Source organism: Amblyraja radiata, chromosome 4 (genome assembly GCF_010909765.2).
Source record: "Amblyraja radiata isolate CabotCenter1 chromosome 4, sAmbRad1.1.pri, whole genome shotgun sequence".
NCBI lineage: Eukaryota > Metazoa > Chordata > Chondrichthyes > Rajiformes > Rajidae > Amblyraja > Amblyraja radiata.
The window spans coordinates 47123430-47148586 of record NC_045959.1 but is presented as its reverse complement, the minus strand read 5'-3'; the positions used below and the strand labels follow the sequence as shown (position 1 = coordinate 47148586).

Sequence of the window (25157 nt, the reverse complement as noted above, 5' to 3'; positions counted from 1 at the left end):
TTTTTAGCACATCACTTAGAACACTCAAGATTTTAATAATTGGAAAGTTATATAAAGAATTTTCTTCATTTAAACAACCTTTCAATATTCCGCAATTATTTTGTGATCTTTTTAATGGGCGCAGTGTGCTCATTTTGCCCGCCAGTTTCCGTAAATCCCTGCATATTTTCTTGCATAGAAAATTGAAGTAAATAGTGAATAATCAAAAACCCATTGGATTGTTAAAATTACTTTTTTGCCATCAAGTTGTCAGTTTTAACATTCATGCTGGAGATGGACCATTGGTCTTATCCATTGGTGTTCCTCATGTAAATCAATTAATGGGGAAATGACAAAATATTCACTATAATCAGAATGCAAACCTGTTGTGATGATTCGAAGATTTGTCTCAGGACGTGTAATTGAAAAATGGTTCCGGAAAGCCATGACATTAATGACTCTAAATCATACCTTCAAAGATATAACAACATTTTTCATCACATTTAAAATTTGTACCTTACAGCCAAAATGTTAAAGTTTCCAGTAGCTAAATCGAAACTTTGATTTTGAGATCCAGAAAGGCCAAATCCAATGGCGAGTACAGACAGGGAGAGAGTAAGCAGTCGTGCCACGACAAACAAGGCAGCCCAAAGGGTAAAACTGGAATTTAGAAAAAGATTAATGAGTTACCAAATCGAAACATATAAGCAGCAAATGAATGGCAAAGAAATGTCAGAGCTCTAAAATTCTCAGAATTTTAAAATTTTACTTCTTAAAGATTCTGAGACTAAGCTATCTTTGGTTTTGCTTTCGACATGTCCAGATAAAAAAAATCTGAGCTTGGGTCCACACGGCATCTTTCACAATCTCAGTACATTCCCAAGCACTTTACAATCAAAGTACCGTTAAAACTCTAGCAATATAGAAAACACAAACATCAACTTAAATGCACCAAGCTTCTACAAATAAAAAGTAATGATCACAATGTGTAACTGGCATCAACTGAGGAACAAACATTAGCCAGGAAAAAAAATGCCACATAAAAATAAAGGAACAAAATGATAGAGTAACACTGTGGGTAGCACAGTGGTAGAGTTGCTGCCTTACAGTGTCAAAGACCCGGGTTCAATCCTGACTACGGGTGCTGTCTGTGTGGAGTTTGTACGTTCTCCCCGTGACCTGCGTGGGTTTTCTCCAGGTGCTCTGGTTTTCTACCACACTTCAAAGACGCACGTTTGTAGGCTGATCAGCTTGGTTAAATTGTAAATTGTCCAGAGTGTGCTTAGGATAGTGTTAGTCTGCAGGGATCGCTGGTCGGCATGGAATCGGTGGGCCAAAGGGCCTGTTTCCATGCTGTATTTCTAAACTAAACGGGTCAGGCAGGATCCCTGTAGAATATGGATAGCTGATGTTTCAGGCAGGGACCCTTCTTCAGACTGATTGTGTGCTCTGGGGGTGGAAAAAGAAAGCTAGCTTTCTTTCAATTGTGCCATAGGACCATCAACATCGACCAGAAAATAGGCTTGATTTATCGCCTCACCAAATGATAGCTTTATCAAGAGCGCAGCATACCCTCGGTATTCCATTATGTCGAGGCCCTGCACTTAGGATAAAGTATGGTGCATGAATTTACAACTTTCTAGAAAGTTGACCACAGATGATCAGAACAAATTCCAAAAGGTGACTGCAACGTTGAAATATTCACACCAATACTTCATGTAGAAAATTGATATATTTCTCTTATATGTGATGACAGCAATTCAGTCAGATTAAAAGCAGGAGCAAGACTGATTCATGGAGAAACTCAAGTTTAATGCACTGACACACACCAATTGTGAATTTGTGAAACAATCAATAAATCATGTAAAAAAAAAAAGATAATGGTGTCTAAATTAGAGGATACAAAAGTGGCTAGTATGGAAACAACACAATATTTCGGTCATGTGGATAACTGCCTGCTTCAAATGTGCATATCAGCAAATTTTAAAGCTCATCTGTAGATCAATCCAAATATCAATTTCTTGATTTTTCCAACACTTGATTACAATACTTTTTTTTTTTTAAATCCCCAGAGAGCCAAGATAAATCAGCTAGACCATGTGGGATCACAGCATTAATACTTGCAAGCCACCCAAACAACAGCCATTCCAAATCCATTTAAGTAATTTTATTTACATTATACATTGCACCCAGAAATAGGTGGACTTCCAAATATGTGGTCAACAAGCAGCTTACCCTGGTGTTTTTTCTTAATCTCCAAAATGAAGGGACTTAAAACAAATGGCTGATTTATCCAATTTACTTTTCTCCTTTCCACTTCGGTGAACCTTCTTGGAAATGTTTTAACCCAAATTATATCCACAGTTTAATAGTTTTCAACTCTATACGATATTTCAGTGCTATGTATTACATGGAAGCTTACAAATTAGCAGGAGCACGTCATTTGGCCCTCCAAACTTTTCTCACTATAAGATCATTTTATAATCTTTCACTTCTTTATCATAATCTTACCTACATCTGCCTTGAAAATATCTGAACACTGCTTTCACCACTCTTGAAGCAAGAATGTTACAAAATCACAGGACCCTCTGTGGAAAAAAATGCCTGTGCCTTAAATGGAGGCGGTGGGAGCCTTATATATTTTTTTAAAGTGCCCCTTATTTCTAGATTCTCTCACAAGATGAAATATCATATCTACATCCACCCTATAAATACCATGTAGGGTCTTTTGCTTCAATCAAGTCTCCTTTTACTCCAACCCTATTGGGTACAAACGTGGGCTGTTCAATTTTTTCCTTTATACGATAACCCACATACTCCAAATATATTCTGGGAAGGTTCTCCAAACTGCTTCCAAACACATTAATATCCTTCCCGAAAAAATTCCAATGTTGTCTCACCAAAGCCCTATATAACTGAAGTATAAGCTCCCTTTTGAATTCCTCGTGGAATAAATGACAACATTGTTAGCTTTCCTAATTATTGCAGTATCTGAAAACTATCCTTCTGCGAATCTAATCTATTTGGCAATGATAAAGTCTCAGTTAACTGCATGGTCAACTACTCATTCATAAAATAAGCTTCAGGATTTACGAACAAAAACAGTCCTCTTTTCTTGTAATGTTTATATCTCTATTAACATTTGAATAAACAATGTAAACTTATAGTGGTCAGTACAATTGCTTGCTATTAAATACGGACCCAAGCACTGTTTTAAGTGGTTAAACTCACCCCTTCTCGTTCTTTTCATCACTGAAATAAAACAGTCGAGAGATATGAAACAGAAGTTCCACAAAATAATGCAGCACCATGAGTACCAGGCCAAAACGGTTCAAGCTAGAGAAAAAAAAAGGCAGAATTTTATATTTTACTAGACCAAGTGCAGACCCGTTGGGTCTGTTTCCCCAACGCGCGTTTGCGGAGGGGCTGCGGCATCACACTCACACTAACCACCCCCCAAACACACAGACGGGGCAAGGGAGACGGGGAGGGAGGGGAGAGGGGGAGGAGGAAAGGGGAGAGATTGGGGAGGGAGAGGAGAGAGGGGTAGGGGAGAGAGAGGGGGATGGGGGGGAGGAGAGCAGGGAGGGCAGGAAGGGGGGGGAGAGTGGTAGGGGGTGGGAGGGGATGTTAGAGGGCGGGACAGAGGTGAAGAGGGGATGAGGGGAAGGGGAGGGAGATGGGAGGGGAGGAGGGAGAGGGGTGAGGAGAGGGAGATGGAGAGGGGGGAAGGGGAGGAGAGGGGGGTGCGGGAGGGGGTGAGAGGGGGGTGCGGGAGGGGGTGAGAGAGGGTGGGGGAAGGGGAGGGGGAGGGGAAGGAGGAGGGAGAGGGGGAATGGGAGAGAGAGAGAAGAGTGTGGAGGGAGAGGGAGAGTGGTGGGGGGAGGGGGAAGAGTGGGGAGGGAGGGGGAGAGAGGGAGAAGAGTGGTGAGGGAGGGGGAGGGTAAGAGTGTGGAAGAGGGGTAGGGGGAGTGATGGAAGAGACAGATATGGGTAGGGGGAGGTGGGATAGAGAGGGTTGGGGGTTGGAGGGGAGGAGTGAGAGGGGGGAAAGGGAGGAGAGAGGGGTGAGAGAGGGTGGGGAAGGAGGAGGGAGAGGGGGAAGGGGAGAGGGAGAAGAGTGTGGAGGGAGGGGGAGAGTGGTAGGGGAGGGGGAAGAGTGGGGAGGGAGGGGGAGAGGGGGGGAAGAGTGGTGAGGGAGGGGGGATAACAGTGGGGAAGAGGGGTAGGGGGAGTGGTGGAAGAGACAGATATGGGTGGGGGGGAGAGGTGGGGTAGAGAGGGGTGGGGGTGGGAGGGGAGGAGGGAGAAGGAGAGGGTGGGGGGGGTTGAGAGGGTGGGGAGGATGGAGGGGAGGGAGGAGGGAGAGGGGGAAGAGTGTGGAGGGAGGGGGAAGAGTGTGGAGGTAGGGGGAGAGCGGAGAGAGGGGGAAGTGTGGGGGAGAGGGATGGGGAGGAGAGGGGTGAGGAGAGGAAGAAGGAGAGGGGGGAGGAGAGAGGGGTGGGGGAGGGGAGGAGAGGGGGAGGGAAGAGAGGGAGAAGAGTGTGGATGGAGGGGGAAGAGTGGGGAGGGAGGGGGAATAATGGGGAGGGGGAAGGGGGTGGGGGGAGAGAGGGAAGGGGGATGGGAGGGGAGAGGGAAGGAGGGTGGGGGAGAGAGGGATGGGGTGGGAGGAGGGGGAGAGGGGCGAGGAGAGGGAGATGGAGAGGGGGAGGAGAGGAGAGAGGGATGGGGAGGTGTGGGGGAGGGAATGGAAGATGGAGATGGGTAGGGGAGGGAGGGGGAAGAGTGTGGATGGAGGGGGAGAGGGGTTGGGGGAGAGTGGAAGGGGTAGGGGCAATCCATCTATTCCCCATTGCCTATCACCCCCAATCCTCTTTCTCTATTCCCACACACGTGATCAGGCGCTTCGACACAGGCTGCGGGGGTGGGGGGCTGGGGCTGGTGCAAAGGCATATGTAAATGAGATCTATTCTGATTGGACATCTGTGAGCATTGGGCATTGTGACATCACACGATGGAGCGTTCACCAACATTCTATGGGTGAGTGCTGTTTTTAAAACAAATATTTTGACATTTTTGGGAGGGGGGTGGGAGGTTTTTATTAAAAATGTGTGCATAAACACGACAAAATCTAATGAGTGGATTTGAGAATGTAAAAGTGAAAGCTCTACCAAAATGGAAAAATTCTCGGAGTTTCTGCGTGTGGTGTTGGCGTAGCAATGAATCAAAGGCTGGCACCCGCAAACACACACAGCCAGAAACACACACACACACACACAGTTTTAATATCTAATAGATTGACCAGGGCCGGCCTTAAGCCAACTGGACCAATTGCTCCCAATTGGGCCCCGCGCCAAAGGGGGCCCTGCGCTAGAGTAATCTACTTTCGGCTCGTCTCAGTTTCGTCGAGTTTCCTCCGCACTGTTAAAAACCGTTTTCTTTGGCATGACTGGCCAAAGTTTCTAGAGTTCGTCAGATTTAACTTTGTTTCCATCTTATGGTGCGAGTTTCCCTACCGTCGAGTGTAAACACAGCTAACTGGATCTTACTACTATCTGATTAATTTTGTGTCAGACCCATAAATGAGGTAAGTTTTAGTGACCAAGATATAAACCATATATCTGAAATATGGTCACCGATTTTCGGAGGTTTACTGTGAAAAGCAGTACAAATGTTCATAAAACATCAGGTAAAAGATGATCAGATATCATTATGTGTGACAATGAAGATGAATTAATTTTTTCAAACATTCCTTCAGTTACGGCTTTTCATAAGAAGTGATAGGCAGGTGTTATATGTTTTCTGCTTTATTCATATTTGCAGAGAGTACAAGTATTATTTTAAATAAATGAATAAATAAATGATATATGTGTAAACAGACGTGGCTTTATTTGGTTTAAGCGAGCTCTTGTGGGGAAAGTTGGAGAGTCAACTTGGGAGGGAAACCAAGTAGTTAAATCGTAAAATCCGTGGTTTTATAGCAAGTCTTCCACTCAAAAAGGTCTGCAGTAAAGCCCGAAAGGGTAGGATGGGGCTGAAGCCCAAAATTTCATGCCTGGACTGTTTTTTTGCCAATGGTTATTGTTCCAGGATCTAGTTAATTAAATTACTTCTTTTTTTTCATTTCAGTCACTAAAACAAGTGGTATTGTAACTAGGTACTTTCCAGAGGTGATCTACACATTTTGTTTGTTACCTGTAGGCTTACATGTATGCAATTCTATATTAAAATGTAGCTTAGATCTGTTTGGTCCATTAACTCGCATGCACTTTTTAAGCGCACATTTTGATTACTTTCCTTTCTAATATAGAGATATAAAGTAATAGACTTTATTTATATTTCTACAATTCTACAAACCTTGGCTGGGAACCTGGGGCTCACCAAAATTGTTCCCAATTGGGCCCCGCACCTTGCTATTGACAACAAATGGGCAGAGAGCGATCAACATTATCAAGACCTTTCACACCTCACTCACTCTCTTTTCTCCTCACCTCATGCAGAAGGAACAAAAGATGAAACTACAATCAGATTCCAAAACAGCTCGTCCCCACTGTTAGCATACGAGTTTTGTTCAAGAGTCTAAGATTCATGATCTGCCAATCTACCTCGTTGCAGCAATAGCATGTTTTTATCTGCATTTTCTCTGAATCTGTAACATTATATTCTGAAGAAGGGTCTCCACCCAAAACGTCACCCATTCTTTCTCACCAGAGATGCTGCCTGACCCGCTGAGTTACCCCAGCATTTTGTGTCTACATTATATTCTGCAGTTTCCATTCCGTTAGCAACAATGGACGTAGACCTTTCAACAATAAACCAATAGCAATCTTAAGTTATCCCCATTCTCAGTAACAGAATCAAAGACTAATATCAGCATGAACAAATCAGATTCTTAACTGTTAATATTGCATGGTTAAAAATACTCCTAATTTTTTTTTCTCCTAAATTAGGTGCAAATTTAGATACAATTTGGAATACAAATTCTAAATTTCAAAGAATGACAAGAGGAGGACCATTAAAAAAAAAAGACTGATGGGTAAATAGGAATGCTTCTCTACTTTATGAAGCTAAATAGACACATTCACAAGATAGTTGCTAGTTTTCAAATGAGGAAACAGGGTTTTAGAGATAGAAAACTGGTTAGCATAACTGATTTCAAATGCAATACCCATTGATGGTATCATCAAATTGGGGGATAATGAAAATTAAAATGTTTATACGGTTGGGCGCAGGAAAGAGTTGCTGCCTTCCAACGCCAGAGACCTGGGCTTGATCCTGATTATGGGTGCTTGTCTGTTCAGAGTTTGTACGTTCTCCTCGTGACCTGCGTGGGTTTTCTCCGGGATCCTCCCATCCTCCAAAGATGAACACGTTTGTAGTTTAATTAGCTTGATAAAATTGAAAATAGTCCCTAGTGTGCGTTGGATAGTGTAAAGGGCCTGTCCCACTTTCACGATCTAATTTACGACCTCTGCCGAGTTTGCCCTTGACTCATACTCGCAGCATGGTCGTCATGAGGTCTTAGGTAGGTCGTGATGCTAGTCGTAGGTACTCGTGGCATCAAGTAGGTCGGGGCGTTTTTCTAGCCTGATGAAAAATGTCCACGAGTAAAAAAGGTCATGAATTCGGCCATGAAAGTGGGACGGGCCCTTAAGTGTGCGGGGATAGCTGATCGGCACGGACTTGTGGGCCGAAGGGCCTGTTTCCGCACTACATCTCTAAACTAACTATAAGTGAAGTTGGAAACGGTGATTATCGAAAAATGAACATTGGTGTAAATAAAATTAGATGATATTGCATATATAGATTGAGATAATAAAAAGCAGGGACTTGTTAGGTTGAGTGTCCATTCAAGTTACACATTTGACATGACCTCCATTCCGATCAGCTTAACTACCTTGCTGATTAAATTCTTGTTCCACCATGAATTTAACCAATACCATAACATGAATCTAATTTATGATTTACCGATTCATTTACTAATTTGCAAATTAATCGGCCGAAAACTATGTCTTGCTGAGCCACCAGAATTAATCTAGTTATCAGAAGTCATCAGAAGTTTCTTCTATTCATGATTTATTAACATCTCCAAAAAGCCTTCCAAGTGAAGATTTATTTTTCCAAACCTTTCCATTTTTTTCCTGTTCAAGATCGAAAGGACCAACATAAATAAAGGTCATACTTCTAGCAGCAAGCTCAATCACAAAAATCAGTTCGAAGAACCAATCATAGCCTAAAGGAATAAGATATGTGTTTGATTCCCAAATCATCCCATTTCTGTGTAAATTGGTCATTCTCCCCAGGGAGGGTTAAATCAGAGGGAGGCAATCTTCAAATTAATGTCATGCACCTAGTTCATGAATATATTGATGAATGCCCAGAAACACAAGCCTTTTCTGTCACAACTAAATTCCAGACAAGTAAAAATGGTCACAAATTGAAGTTAGGTTTGCCACAAGCTAATGCAACAGAATTTTGAAACCATATAATTAAAATAACCATCTGCAAAACTACCCACTTGTTAAGAAATGCCACAGTTGAGATAGCCTATAAACAGTGTCCCTGCAGGTTTGGTTCAGTTTAATTAAAATAACGAATATTGTTAATAAATGAATTTTAAAAAGGAGAGATTCCCCTTTAGCTACAATCTTGGCTAAGATGATGAGGATATTTATAGGCAACGACGCATGCTGTATGTACAGGCAAATATCCTCTTGCGTAAATTTGGTGCGTGTGCAGATGTGGTGAAGATGTCGCTATTTAGAGCATACTGCACACCCCTCTACACTGCGCACCTGTGGTCGAACTATTTAAAGACAAGTATGCAGAGACTAAAGGTGGCATATAACGATGCCATGAGAACACTGCTAAGGCAACCTAGATGGTGTAATGCCAGTAATATGTTTGTGGCTGCAGGAGTCAGTACTTTAGAAGCTATCCTAAGACACCACATGTATAAATTCATTTGCAGAATAAATGACTCTAAAAATGTGCTTATTGTGGCCTTGACAAACATAAGGGTTAGCACTACACACTACGAATCCCAGTTGTGGAGACACTGGTATCGTTGTCTCGTTGTAGGACATTGATCATCTTTTAATCTGGATTTTTAACTTAAGTATTGTGGGTTTTTGTTAAATATAAATTATGATATTTTTATGTGATATACCATGATTTTATATATATTTATGATATTTGATATGCAATGCATTTTTAATGTAATGTTGCCCCTTGTCTGGACCTTGAGTCCGTAATAAAGTTTATTATTATTATTGGCTCTCTTTTTGACTATCTAACAGCCCCTTCCAGTGAAACAAGTGACAGGGTCTTCTGGAGTTCCTATTTAGGTTTATTTTAATTGCCTGATTCAAATGATTATATTGAGGGGTTTTTCTTCATTCACACCAGTTCTGAAAAATACTTACTTCAACAGATAAGCTCCAGCAATGTGTAAAATATACAAGCTCGTATACACAAGCTGCCGAGGAATATCTTCCTAAAAACAAAAAGACACTCAACTGATTACAAACCAGTAACAGTGCAAACATAGTTCAAAGGTGCAATTTTAGAGGTGGATTCCAAATCACTTCATTGAAATGTATGTTACATCAATAAAAATGCATCTTCTCCAGAAATATATTGAGAATGGTCAAATAATCAATATATAATGATTCTAACTCAGATGTTTCAATGGCCTTGGAACAGCATTAGTACATCAAACATTTTCATTATCAACAAAATCTTTAAAAAATGTCTGGTATATCCAGCTGAAAACAATGACAAAACCTTGTCGGGGGTGTTTCACTTATTAGATACACAAGAAAATAGTTGCATTAAAATCTGTTTTCCATTCTTCCGGGAAGAATTCCTGTTTTGCTTAGATCATGCTGTCAGGGCAGAGGCAGGGAAGTCATGCAGCTTGGATCTGGGTTGGGAGGGAATAGTGGCGCATTTTGAAGGGCATTGTAGACTGCAAAGTGTAGACTGCAAAGTAGGAACAAAGTGCTGTGGATCAGCAGATTTGACAGATTATTTGGACGATCAGCCATGATCATATTGAATGGTGGGGCTGGCTCAAAGTGACAAATGGCCTACTCCTGCACCCATTTTCTATGTTTCTATTGGGTGTTTTTTTGTACGAATATTCAAATACACTTATTTTACTTTTAAATGTTACACAGTAGCATAATACGTTTCCCCAGAGACCTGGGTGTCTGTGTCAGCAGGAGTGTGCAAATCAGAATCCCAATGAGCCAGATGAAGAACCCATAGAATTTATGAACAACCAGATAGTGGATTATCAAAGTTTTACTGCACTTGTATGTCTAAAATATACCCATCTTCCCAGGTAACAGACATTGTTTAGTTCAGGGAAACAGTGGTCACACACCTTTCAGCCGACCAACAATCACCCCGTGCACTAATTCTATCTTACACACAATTTACATAATCAAATTAATCTACAAACCTGCACGTCTTTGGAAATCAGACGGAGCACCCGGTGAAAACCAATGCCGTCGTCGGGAGAACATGCAAACTCTGTGCAGACAGCACCCGTAGTCAGGATCGAACCTGGGTCTCTGGCGCTGTAAGGCAGCAACTCTACTGCTGCGACACTGTGCCGCCCACATGGAAAACCCTTAGTGACACTTCGCAGCTGCATCTTTACTTCCGATGAAGATTCATAGTTCCACAGAAGATAGATATAAAATGCTGGAGTAACTCAGCAGGACAGGCAGTATCTCTAGAGAGAAGGAATGGGTGACGTTTCGTCAGACTGAAGAAGGGTCTCGACCCGAAACATCACCCGTTCCTTCTCTCCAGAGATGCTGCATGTCCTACTGATTAACTCCAGCATTTTGTGTCTATCTTCAATTTAACCAGCATCTGCAGTTCTTTCCTACACCCAAGGCTTTTGGGCTGTACAGCCACACCAGGTAGTGGTTTTAATCTGTCATTCATCAGGAAAGCTCAAAAACTAATGTCATTACCAAGGCTTAACATAATAATATTAGACTGCATTTCTACAGAGCTTTGTTCAATGCCAAGTCGTCTAAATTCTGCTGTTCATCATCAACTAATTATTATTAACTTTGTTAATCAAATTTGCCTTCCCAACATTTGTTGCTGCAGCTGGTATACTGTATGCAAAACATCATGCAAAGGAAAAGTACCAAAGCTCACCTTTCGGGTTTTCTGAAAATAAAGCTCCGGTAAGGCATGCAACCAATAAGCCACCTGGGCGATATAGAAAAATTTCACCTGAAAACTAAAAAAAATAACAAAATATGTTACAAAGAATGTACATAGAAATCTTGCAATTTAGTGCAAATCACAATGTACAGGCCAAAATCAAAATGCACAGGTTAAATTAACTCTTGTAAATAGTTACATAAATTACCGCTAATTTATCTGTAACATATTTTGGAGGCATCATTGCAATAACCAACAAAAACAGTTCCAGATAACTAAGGGACACTACTGTAATGACAACCTTTGCTCACAGCCGTGTTGCCACAAAGCATTCTGACTAATCAGAACGTTGCATATTTCTTCACGACGCTGTGAAATTAATATTCTTACCTGGAATAGTGTAGCATGCAAATTAGTCTCAGACTTTACAGCTACCAGTGATCAAATATCATATTTCAGCTCTTGGATATAAATTGCAATAAGTCTACAATAAATAACCAGTTCAAATATATTACAACAAAATTATTTAATGTCTTGAATGCAACTATAACACCAAGTCCTGTCTAAAATTAAATAAGCTGAAAGTATTGTAAATAAACTTCTGGTTCAACCATAATGTCACATCAGGTCTCTAAAGTCTAACGGTAAAGTACAGATCTGAAATCAATCATGGCTCATTTGAACTTGAAATTTAGTACCACATTTATTAGGATAGCATAGCCATTATTTTCTTTTCTCCAAAATTCAACTGTGGTTTTCACTTTCTCATTTCAGGGAAAGAGAGCTTCACAAGAGGCAGCAAGTAAAGACAATACTCAGCTGAGCCTCAAACCAGGAGGTCCTGGGTACTAAGCTGCATTGACATAACAAAATTGCTCATTACCAAGGTTTGGTGGCCAATTACCACGTTTTAGAGAACGCAAAGGTTAGGGTTTCAGTTTGCAGGCAGTGTTCACTGTTCTCACTTCTGGAGACCGAGTCTCAGTAGAGGCTGCCACTTTGATCTGGCACACAATATCATCACCCTCATCCAAATCTGCCAGTCGTTCTCGGCAAATTATGTCCCACATAATTTCTTCCCACAATTTGTGGCAGCACGTAACTTTGTATTGCTCTTTCGGCTCTTTTTGAGGCTGACACAACCATGTATTCACCCAGTGTGTTAGTCTTCCCTTCAGGTTATTCAAAATGAGTTTTGATTGATCCATGCCTCTTCCCCCTCTCTGATCATAAGCTTATACGATTCACCATCCCTTCTCCGACACCTCGCCCCCGCTTCCTCCGAGAAATCACCTTCCGTAATCTAAAATCCATTGATTCCCACCATCTCTCTGACCTGCTCTCCACCACTCTCCCCCATATCTCACCTGATGATCTCACAGACCATCTCAACTCCACCTTGTCTACCTCCCTTAACACTATGGCCCCCCTCAAAACAAGAACCGTAACTTTCAACACATCTTCACCCTGGTACACACCTGCACTTCGTAAACTGAAACAGACTGGTTGCCGACTTGAACGACTCACAAAGAAATCATCTCTCACAGTCCACCTTGAAGCTTACAAACTCCACCTCACTGACTACAAAGATGCCCTCATTGCTGCAAAATCTGCCTACCTCTCCTCCATATTCACCGACCCCTGCCTAAACCACAGAACTCTCTTCTCCACAGAGGGCAACCTCCTCAAGCCTCGAGCCAACACTCTCCCTACCTCTACTCCGGATCTCTGCAACTCATTCCTCCACTTTTTCGCTGATAAAATCAGCACCATCTATCAATCTTTATCCCCTGTACCCGACTCCCCAGCATCTACTCCACCACCTACCAAGGCCCCTCCTTTCAACATCTCCACTGACCTCCTTACCCCTCCTCCACACTGCTTCCTCTCCCAGTTTGACCTGGTCACCCCTACTGAAATCTCCAAACTCATCAGCTCTTCCAAACCCACTACCTGCTCCCTCGATCCTCTCCCCACTCCCCTGCTGAAGTCCTGCCTCCCCGTTCTCTGCCCCTACCTCACTAATCTCTTCAACTCCTCATTGTCCCAAGGAATTGTCCCCTCCGCTTTCAAAACTGCTGCTGTCACACCAATCTTAAAGAAACCTGGTCTTGATCCCTCCTCTCTCATTAACTACCGCCCAATCTCAAACCTCCCCTTTCTTTCAAAAACCCTGGAGCGTATCGTTGCATCGCAACTTCATTCCCACCTCCTTGCGTATAACCTACTTGAACCCCTCCAATCTGGCTTTCGCCCCCTCCATAGCACAGAAACTGCTCTCCTCAAAGTCCTCAACGACCTCCTCACCTCTGCTGACACTGGTTCCCTCAACATCCTTATCCTCCTCGACCTGAGCGCAGCCTTCGATACAGTGAATCATAACATCCTGTCACCAGACTCAAAAACCTCGGCATTGAAGGCTCTGCACTCAGCTGGCTCCGTTCCTACCTTTCCAACAGATCCCACTTCATCTCTCTCCACAACCACACCTCTGCTACAGCCACGGTCACTCAAGGCATTCCCCAAGGCTCCGTACTCGGCCCCCTCCTCTTCATCATCTACATCCTCCCCCTTGGTCAGATACTCCGCCACTTCAACCTGGACTTCCACTGCTACGCCGATGACACCCAGATCTACCTCGGCACCAAATCCCCCCACAACCCCCCCCCCCCCCCTCTCCCATATCAACTCCTGTTTGTCAGCTATAAAAACCTGGATGCAACATCACTTCCTCAAACTCAACAGCGATAAGACAGAATTCCTCCTCATAGGCTCCAAAGCCACACTCAGCAAAATCAATAACACCACTCTCACAATCGACGGCACCACTGTCTCCCCATCTCCCCAGGCCCGCAACCTTGGGGTGATCTTTGATTCCACCCTCTCCCTTGAGCCTCACATCCGCCATGTCATTAAAACCTCCTTCTTTCATCTCCGCAACATCGCCAAACTCAGACCCTCTCTCACACCTCCCGCTGCTGATAGACTCATCCATGCCTTCATCTCCTCCCGACTGGACTATTGCAACTCACTTCTCCTTGGCATCAGCTCCACCTACATCAACCGACTCCAACTGGTCCAGAAGGCAGCCGCCCGACTCATCACCCACACCAAATCCTGGCATCACATCACTCCAGTCCTCAAACAACTTCACTGGCTTCCCATCTCCCACCGGATCACCTACAAAATCCTGGTCCTCACCTACAAAGCCCTCCACCATCTGGCCCCCCCATATCTCACTGACCTCCTCTCCCCCTACCAACCCTCACAGTCCCTCAGATCCACATCAGCCGGTCTCCTCTCCATCCACAAATCCAACCTCCGCAGTTTTGGGGACAGAGCCTTCTCCAGGGCAGCTCCCAGGCTCTGGAACTCCCTCCCCCAACTGATCCGCAATTCCGTGTCCCTCGCCATCTTCCAGTCCCGCCTCAAGACCCATCTCTTCACCTCTGCCTATCCTTAGCCCCACGTCCCCCTCCCTTTTCATCTGTGCATTAATTGCCTCATATTGTGTTTTTAATTGTATTCTGTCTTTACTTTGTGTACTAGTCATGTCTCTACTATTTATTTCATTCCCCTTACATGTTTTTCCTCTACCTGCTAAATTTTTGTAAGGTGTCCTTGAGACTCTTGAAAGGCGCCCATAAATAAAATGTATTATTATTATTATTATTATTATAATAATAATATTCCAGCATTGCTTCATCAGGGAGAGGTGTCCAGCAAGTTTAAGCAAGATGTTTAGGGTTAGAGGTACATTGGAAGAAACACCCAAGAGAGCCACAAGATTGATTCTTTTCTCCTACACTTTGGGTCAAGTGCTGTGCTCAAAGGAAGAAAAGCATTTATAACCATAAGGCACTCATTTTTAGACCCAAAACCCCAGCACAAACGGCATTGACAACGCCCAGAGGATTGTCGGCTGCCCTCTCCTTACCTTGGAGGACTTACACAGTTCCCGCTGCATCAAAAAATCTCAGAGTATTATAAAGGACATTTCCCACCCCGGACACTCCCTGTTTGAACTGTTGCCGTCAGGCAGACGGTACAGATCTACAAGGACAAGGACAAACAGACTTAAAAACAGTTTTTACCCCACTGCTATAAAGGCACTAAATGTAGCCGTCAAGGAACGCAGGGGCGATACATACTAAGGGACTGTGGTACACTGTGAAATCGACAGAAGGATGTAGGGTTGGGTGTTTATGCGTGCTATTTTCATGATATTTATTTTAGTTGTTTATCTTTTTTTTAATATTTTACCTTGTATGTATCGTTAGCTTTTAGAAATGTTTGAATGGTGCACTGACTGGCTGACATCTTTTAATTTCATTGTACATGGTTCATGTTACAATGACAATAAAGAAACTATTCTACTATTTCTATTGAAAAGTGCACCCGCATTGCACACGCCTATAAGAATTAAAATTGTAAAGAATAAATAATAGAAATAGGTGAAGATATATTAATGTTTTTATAAAAAAATACTCACGGCATCAACGTATGTGGGTAGCTTTCCCATAAATTCCTAGGATGTGATGCGTAATTCTCCTGTAAACATGAAAAAATGTTTGCTCAGACTGTTAAGCAATCATTATATTTGCCAAAATCAAAAACTATTGAAAATAATTTTTACTTACAGAGCCTAGAATGCATGCTCCCCAGACAAAAGAAACCAAGTAAAAGGCACCGAGTTGTCCAGATTCATTGAATTTGCTGTGCTTTGTTTTTGAGAAGTGCATCCGCCTGTTGATTTTCTGTAATGATGAAACTCAAGTCATTTGATAGCTGGATAAAACATCATTTGAGGGATTATTTTAAAAATGTAACCATACTCACATCAAGCACATACTCTTGCACAATGGCGTGGAGAATAATAGCAACCAAAGTGTAAAAGAAAATTGTAGCCACGTCCTTAAAGCCATAATGATAAAGAATGCGTGATGCATCCTTTTCATCTAAAAGAAACAAAGAATTCAAGATATATTGATGCACAAGGTAAGTTACATATGTAAAACAAAAGTACACGTAGGCGTTCACAGGTGATTATTTTGTAAGAATCAATAACTGCAAATGTAACTGTCAAATTAAAAGAAAAACAAAATATACATTGAAAAGAATGCAATTCATAAATCATTCATGAAGTAATGTGATCTTAAAGATGGAATTTGGAAACAAATAAATGTATCCTTGAAATTAAATAATCTATCAGTACTAACCCCACTATTGAACAACCCCGCATTCAAACCATCTCTTATCGATAAAACATATCAACAATGGGATAGACTGGGGATTAGGAAAGTAGGGGATATGTATGAATTGGGCAAACTGTTATCATTTCAACATTTAAAATTTAAATTTAAACTGAAGGATAATCAATATTTTAAATATATACAGATATGTGACTTTATGAAGAAATATATACATAGATTTCAAACTATATTTTTAGATCCTTTAGAAGAAGCAATGAATATTAAGGCTGATTCACAAAAACTAATATCATACTTTTATAATAATATATTAAATAGAGAATTACCCTCAACAGAAGCACTAAGAGAAGATTGGGAACATGAGCTAATGATAAAGATCTCGAAGGATAGATGGGAAAAGTATCTGATGAACACACATAATTGTTCTATTAATGCAAGACATAATTTAATTCAATTCAAATTATTACATAGACTATATTATTCAAAAACGAGGTTGAATAAATTTTATCCAAACGTCTCTCCCAGATGCGATAAATGTGTGTTTCAAAACGCTAATATAACACATTCATTTGTAGGATGTACAAAGTTGAATAAATTTTGGAGCGATATATTTGATATATTTACAAAGCTTTTCATGTCCACAATAGAACCTAAAACGGAATGGATTATATTTGGAATAATAGTAGAAGATATCAATTTAAATAAAGACCAAAACGGTTTTTTTAATTATGGGTTAATAATTGGAAAGAAATTGATACTTAAATTTTGGGAAAATACAACCATACCAACTGTTAAAATGTGGATTAGGAATATGATGGACATAGCACGCCTTGAAGAAATGAGACTCCGACTAATAGATAAATATGACCAATTCCTAAGGAGTTGGTCTCCTTTCATCGACTTTTTGGAATCATGTGATGCAGCGGTACCGTAAAGATTGCTGATTTCCCGGATAGATCTACATCTCCGAATAAAGATTTGAAAATTTCTCTTTTAAGGGGCCTTCTCTCCTATTTCTACTTTCCACTTTTTATTTATTTATTTTTTTTATATACACACTTCACATTTTTCTATTCTCTACCATCTATTTTTCCGCTTTCTATTGTTTTCTTTTTCTTGTCTTGCTTACTTCCTTCTCAAAACATAAAACTAGAGGTTGTACATAGAATTGATTATGGTATGACATAGTTGGCACCTAAAATTAGGTTCCACTGTACTGTTTTGTACTGTATTAACTTCTAATAAAATAAACAACAATAAAACAACAACAAAAAAACAAAAAAAGATGGAAGCTTTACAAGATTGTATAATAAGCAAATAAAAAAAATAGAATGATTAGGTTGATAAACTAATTAATAACAATAAAAAAAACTTGAGAGTAACGATTGCAAAATGTTCAGCTAGTAGAAATAAAAAATCATTACTCTAGAACGGGTGGGTTTAATGTTGAAGGAGTTCAGGTGTTTTAGGTGAATTCAACACAATTACTGTAAAGCTCCAGTAAAAAGTTATAATGTGATCCCAATAGCAGAAGGAAAGTACATTTCAATAAAATGGAAGCAAGCAATAGTTATAGGATCCCGCTGATTGAGATGTCAGAAATCCATTAACATTTGAAGACCATGTCCAACAATTACAATAAAAAAAAATCTGAAGGAATATGGGAAAATAGGAATAAGTAGAATAAGAAAAACTAATAATTGAAGACCATGTACAACAACTACAACAGTATTCATGACAAACTACTTTTAAACTTCGGTTGATGTTTTTAAGTATGTTACTTGCAAATAATTTCAAAAAGCGAGAAATTACTCGAAGGTTCATCAAAAAACCATCACATTAATAAGCACTTTACATCAGCCCATGATAAAGATAATGATAACATCTTGTATTATGTACTGCTTTAATATAATAAAATGTCCTAAGGCACCTTACAGGAATCAGACCAAGAAAATGAGAAGAAGCCTGGCAAGCAGTTACTAAGTAAAATTGTGGATTAAGAAACGATTTGAAGGAAATTGGAGAGACAATATTTTGGAGGGAACTTCAGAGTTCAGGGTTCACAGAGGCAAGGTTGCCAAATAGTGAGGAAACGTCACTCAGAATAAAGAGGTGTCCAGAAATGGGTAAAAAGTAAACGCATTGTGGTGATGAAGGAGACTGTGGTTACCAAAATAGGGAGTCTTGGAACAATAGAGAAATTTGAACGCAAGGGTGAAAAATGTTTAATTGAGGTAATACTCAGGCATGATAGGGAAAAAAACTGAAAAAAAGAGGAAGAGAGATGGGGGTCCAGGCAATATACTCTCTTGCCCGTTTACCCTTAATTTATACTGTAATTTTTTTAAATTATACCTTAAAATGGCACATTTTACTTGCTTGTCACTTCTTAATTTACACAGAAAATTTGTGATAATCATACCTTAAAATGACACCAACTCCTTGCTTGTTTACACTTATGTCATATTGAAAATATTTTATATTACACCTACTTGTAACATGATACCTGTTCCTTGCTTGTTTACTCTAATTATAGAGAAGTATCCTTTACCATTGTATTTAAATGCCAAATGAATTTCAAATCCAACTCTTAACAGTTAGGATGAAAATGATGGTCCGTCTACTTCAAAGATGATCATATTGTGCTACATAGCTACTCAGTCAAATTAAGTAGACAAAATATTAACATCTCAACTTGGAATTTAAGCCATATTTGAAAATAACACTTGCCAAAATTTAAAATTAAAGATTTAATTTATTTAAATCTATGGTCAAATTATATTTAAAATAAAAGAAAAATAAGCAAATAATCTTTTATCTTCTTTTGGCGATTCTGGCAATGTGAAAATGTCCAGCAAAGTCAGTGACTATTAAGGAATGCTAATTGCTGACTCAATGGTGAGTCCAAGTAGGAAATGCAACAATGCATTGTATTGCGCAGCCAGAAGGCATCCCGACGACCTGTGAACGCGGCCAGAGGCCGTTATCGAGGCGCCGCGGTCTCGACGCCTCCTGGAGCGCCGCGTAGAAGCCCGAGTCCTCGCGGGTAGAAGCCCGGATCGGACGAAGCGGCCGATGGTGCCCGCGGTTGGGGCCTGGGTCGGCACCACGGAGGTGTGAAGTGGGGCGTCGATAGCGCTGATGCCTCATAAGGGGTGAAGTCTCACAACAGCGGCGATGACTTATCAAATTTCAAAATCCGTGGAGAAATCTCATGCCTGAATACTGGAATGGAAGACGAAGTCTGGAGATAGGCCCCAGAATTCTGGATGGGTGGATGGTAGATTGGTCCACACATCATTTCCATAGTCAAATCACAGACAGGGGTGACCTTTCCCAATATTCTGAAGGTGAATGTAGGTGGTCTTTGTAACGAAGGACATTGAGCTGGAAGCTCATCTCTGGGTTAATAAATTAGCTAGGCTGTCGAGAGGCTCAGCCAGAAAAAGAGGAACTGCAGATGCTGGTTTAAACCGAAGATAGATACAAAATGCTGGAGCAACTCAGCAGGACAGGCAGCATCTCTGGATAGAAGGAATGCGTGATGGTCGAGACCCTTCTTCAATCTGAGAGTCGGGGAAGAGGGAGACAGAGATATGGAAGCATGAAAACAAGAGATCAAAGGGGGGGGAAGATCAAGGAAAATGTAGAATAGATCATTAAACTAGGGAAAGGTGACAACGAGGCATACAATCAGTAAAATGTACTCAGGAGGACAGTCAAACTAGTCGGAGAACCAGGATGGTGAAGGGATGGAGACAGAGGGAAAGCAAGGGTTACTTAATGCAAGGTATTGCTCGGAGAAATCCAAAAACGCTAAGAAAACATACCTGTTGCAGGAATTGTGATATTATATTGCAGAGTAACAAAGGACACAGCTATCTTAGCTGTCATCTGCAAAACAGGAAAGAAAATATCCTCAGTTATCATAAGTAATCATTTAAATTAAAAAAACAACATTTTAACCATAAATCAGCACGGAAAATGGACATCAACCTTTTCAATGGCTGATGTCAATACCAACAATAGTAAGGGCAGCTCAATTTTGTTGTACAGCATTAAAACCCACACTAAATGGGATACATTTACAAAAATGAGGTTTCACACACAGTAATGATTTCATTTCCACTACAATCTAGTCACGTAGCTTCCCATATCAGTCATCCTATCGTGCCCAGCAAGTGTGGAAGCAATGAGGAATGCAGGACAGCTTGCTGATCATAACCGCAAGCAGGCCGAAAAATGCTAACAACTGAGGTGAAGCATCAAGTACAGGACTGCATGCATGCATAAATGCAAAACAAAAATACATTACAATTTGCTATTGAACAATTGACATATCAAAGCTACATCCAGCCGGAGGGAAAATTGATTTAGTCGCTACATACTTAGCTCCACCATGAACAATACCAAAGTCCAGCACAAGAGCAAAACACATAGATGAGTATTTATAACTATTTTGAACCTGAAGCCCTAAGAACATGATACATTTTGATCTTGCCCTGACCACGCCACAAACACAGATGGTGATCTTCAGTTAATTCAATATATTCCGGGCAATAAAGGTATAACTGAGTGTAGTGACACAGGAAAGGTCTAAAAGCACCCTGACTGAAATACTGAATCAGATTCAGCTGGGGATTTGCCAAGCTGAGTCAGTACAAATAATTACACTAGAAAGGATTAGAGGATCAATCATTTTGCAACCATTTGATCAATCATCTCCCTCCATCACAAAGTCAAAAACAGGATGAAGAATGTCTTCCCTGCACAAAGAAAAACTTAGAAACCTTTGACGCTTTACTTGATAAACCTCAGATAATGTGCTGAACAAGTACCAAGCATCGACCATCTACAACAAAACCGCACAACCACATTGCATTGACATCGGGTTTCCTGTCATTTGTCATCATTGTGATACTGAAGAGTCAACATTGACAAGGAACCAGTCACACAAGCAGATCATGATTTCTCCAAAAACCTTTCACCATCCACAAGGCACCTTAAACATTTTAATAGAATATTCTTCACTTGTCTGGTTATTCACTGCTCGAACAACACTTGAAACCATTCGGAATATATCAGTAGGTTTGATTGCAATCCAATGTCAGAATTACAAAGACAGACGAGAGTAGATGAAAAATCTAGTTGGAAGATCATAGTTTGTTTTTTTCGGGTCTGTAATGTGAAAAGGAGAAGCAGTGCCAAGTGCCCCCCAGCTGACATGAAAAATGTTATCAAAGAGTCAAAAGTGGCCAAGTAACAAAGATGAATTAATTTATTGTGGTCACCCAGGTGACAGATTGGATATGCTGGAGACAAGGTCTGAGCAAAGAAACAAATGGTCCATGCACAAAGGTGCATGGACACACTTGCATGGATTAAACTCCATGGCTATTTCTCTGCCCGTATCTGTAACTGAACTATAACCTGCTGTATCGTTTCACAGCATCCTTCACTGTAAGCAACTCCAATTTTAATGTTGTCTGAAAACTTGCCTACCAATTCATCTACATTCTTGTCCGAGTCATTATACATATCACAAACAGAGGTCCCAGCACTGATCCTTGCAGAACACCACTGGTCATGGACCTCCAGCCAGAATAACACCCATCTACCAACAAGCCAGAAGATGCGCAGAGTCTACAGAGAGAGCACCCAATCTCATGATAAAATTCTGCACTAACCTGAACATTCCCAATGTTAAGCTTGGAAAGATGGCATTAGGTCCTCTGACATTAAACTAGCAAAGAGTTAATCAAAGGAAACTAGCACTAACAAATCTGGAACTCAAAAAGATTAAAAATGAAGAGAAGAAAGCCAACTATGAAAGACATTTGGGGAGGTTTGGCAGGTAGAAGGGCAAGTCAATATGATGCTTAAGATAGCATAGCTTTCACATAGGCCGAGGCACAGAACTTTAGAGCTCATAATTATGCTTCAGCTTCATATGTACAATTTAGACCACACCTTGCATACCATGTATACATTTGAAGATAAGGTATTTACATGGATCTAAATTTTTATCTGACGAGATATCAAATAAACTTGTTTCCTTTGGAACAAAAGGGAGATGATTTCAGTGGATTAAATTCAGAGCGGTTGAATAGCAAATAGAAAGGACCCAATTCCCTTGGGTACAGCGCCAAACCTGACGGCATAGTTTTAAAAAGATGAGGATTTTTTTTTTCAAAAGGGCAAACGAACTCTGGAATTCAATGCCAGAAAGTCTGATGGAGTTACCCTTCCATCGCTTTGGAACAATTTTAATGTGTATTTGAAGAGTCAAGTGTAGAGCTACGGACTTGATGTGCAGAGCTATGTGTTAGAAAGTGGGATAATGTTTGGTTGCTCTTATTCAACATCACAGATATTACCAGCAAAACGCTTGTTTTTGTGTATTAATTTTTTGATTGATTCTATGAACTGTAACTCGCTTTGCAAAAATTTATCTTGCAACTTTTGTACCATGTCTTCATGTCTCCTTACAACTTTGCACAAATGTAATCAAATGCGTACAGTGAAGTAGCATTAACCTGTAGTGAATAATTGGATCAGTATACTCACATTTAACCCAACACCCAATTAAAAAACGCTGGTTTTATTAAATTTACACATTTACAAAGGCATGTCGCTAACATGACACCGCGTTGCTTTGACTAGAGTGCAATTACATTGATGTAAGTTTAGATATACGTAGATAGGCACTCGCAGGAAAAATCATGCCGAGTTAAGAAGCCTGGTTAACTCTTGCAATTTTACACGCAAGGCTTTCTACCACTGATGAAGAGTAACGAAAACATCACCAAACTTCTCAAAGTACGATGCAGAACAGGGGCATATGCAGCAGTGACAAAATAGACAAATACATTTTAATTGCACATATGGATTATATTTCCAAGTAGTTTTAAACATAAATTGATATTCAAGTGCAGCATGGTTAAGAATGGATACATATACATTTTGGAAACCATCAGCAAGCTTAGAGTAAAATGAGGTTCGGGAAGCTCTTCGAATTGGACACGTCAACCCAAAGGCAACTGTTCCCGAGGGGGAGCTGAGCCAAGCCACGCCGCTTGTTTCGCGCGTTGCACCGTGGTGCTTGTAGTCCTGCACTCGCCCACCGCCGCCCGGACACACGTACGGGGCACTACAACTACCAGAATGCCCGGCGGCTGAGACCAGGTCCGGGTGAGAAAAAGCAACCCAGAGAGAGGGTCCGGATACTGGTGGCAGGCAGGCAGGCCGAGCGACGGAGCGGACCGACATGTCCACGATCCGCCCGACACCACGGAATGCCACGTCTCGGGGACGGCCGGAGCCGGGGAGCAGCCTCACTGAGGGCCGTTGAAAGGGAGCTAACCCCGATGCGGGTGGAGGTAGGCGCCGCTCACTAACTCACCTCAAACATCAGACCGAGCAGGAAGACCATGGCGACACACGACACGATGTCGGCGTGGTTCTGCACGATGAACTCATGACTGAACACCGGCGGGTTCTTGTTTTTCTTGCGCAGACCCATGGCGGTGGCACGAAGGGTGTCCGGAACCTCAGACTGACGATAACGAGCAGCAGCACCACGTCTGCAGGAACCTGAGGCGCCCTGACTCCGCCCTCGCTGCCCAAGGGGCAGGCGAGACTCCCGCCGCATCGCCCCTTCAGGGAGGGAGCAGTAAGTACCGCGATGCCTCACCCAATACTGTCCAGTCAAGTCACATTTACAATACAATACCGTTTATTTGTCATTTGAACCTCACATGAAGTTCAAACGAAATTTGGTTTCTGCAGTCATACAACAAGAAAAGAACCAAGACACACACCAACACAATCCACACAAACATCCATCACAGCGAATCTCCTCCTCACTGTGATGGAAGGCAAAGTCTTGTCTCTCCCCTGCTCTCCATTCTTCTCCCGATGTCAAAGTCAAAGTCAAAGCCCCCGGCGGGCGCTAGAAAGTTCCGCGGCCACTTAAAGCCGCGCCGGGCGATGCAAGGCCCTGCTCCGGGTCCCGACACTGGAGCCCCCGGCGGGCGCTAGCAAGTCCCGCAGCTGTTTAAGCCGCGCCGGGCGATGTAAGGCCCCGCTCCAGGTCACCTTCAACCCTGCAATTCGAGCGGGAGAAGTCGCCGTTGCCGGTGCCCCGCAAAGCGGTCTCCCACCGGGGACCCGCGAGCTCCCGATGTCACCATCCACCGGAGTCGGGTCGCAGCAGCGTGCCACCACAGCTCTCCACGCTCCGAAGCCGGCCAGCTCCACGATGGTGGGTCCGTAGCTCCGCCGGCTCCGCGACTTGAGCCCCCAGCTGGCTCCGGCTGGAGGCCGCTCCACGGCGCCAGGCCCAGACGACAACGGAGACCCGACAGGAAAAAGGTCGGGTCCCCTTACAGGGAAGAGATTTAAAAGTTTCCCCAACCCACCCCCCGCCCCCCACACATACACAGTCAAAAACCCACTACAAACTATACCCTCAACAGGTCAATAAAATTTAAAAATATTTTTTTAAAAGACAGACGGACTGCAGAGGCCGCTGCGACGTCGGTCGTGCCGCCCACCGGATATTTATTAATATAGCACATTTAAAAAACAACTCTTGTTGACCAAAATGCTTTACATTTGTTATAAGAATAGTATACACAAGCAAGCTACATACATATATACAAATAGCCCTCGCTCAGAGGAAGTCAGGAAAGGCTTGGGAGAACAGATACGTTTTTAGTCTAGACTAGAAAAGAAAGAGATTAGTTAAAACAAATGTAGGTCCCTTGCAGT

At 41.8% G+C, this 25157-nt stretch overlaps 1 protein-coding gene across 1 annotated transcript in view; it reads right to left on the bottom strand.

Moving 5' to 3' along the window:
* The window catches only part of tram1 (translocation associated membrane protein 1), a 28743-nt gene extending 4723 nt beyond the window's left edge, over positions 1 to 24020 (bottom strand). The window contains exons 1-9 of the mRNA XM_033019333.1: positions 23788 to 24020; positions 20216 to 20279; positions 16015 to 16133; positions 15816 to 15932; positions 15668 to 15726; positions 11167 to 11251; positions 9408 to 9478; positions 3211 to 3315; positions 496 to 639 (exon numbers count right to left, since the gene is read on the bottom strand). Of these exons, the coding sequence (XP_032875224.1) occupies positions 496 to 639; positions 3211 to 3315; positions 9408 to 9478; positions 11167 to 11251; positions 15668 to 15726; positions 15816 to 15932; positions 16015 to 16133; positions 20216 to 20279; positions 23788 to 23907 (884 nt within the window). The 5' untranslated portion in view covers positions 23908 to 24020. The remainder of the gene's footprint in view (positions 1 to 495; positions 640 to 3210; positions 3316 to 9407; positions 9479 to 11166; positions 11252 to 15667; positions 15727 to 15815; positions 15933 to 16014; positions 16134 to 20215; positions 20280 to 23787) is intronic.
* Positions 24021 to 25157: the final 1137 nt, after the last annotated feature.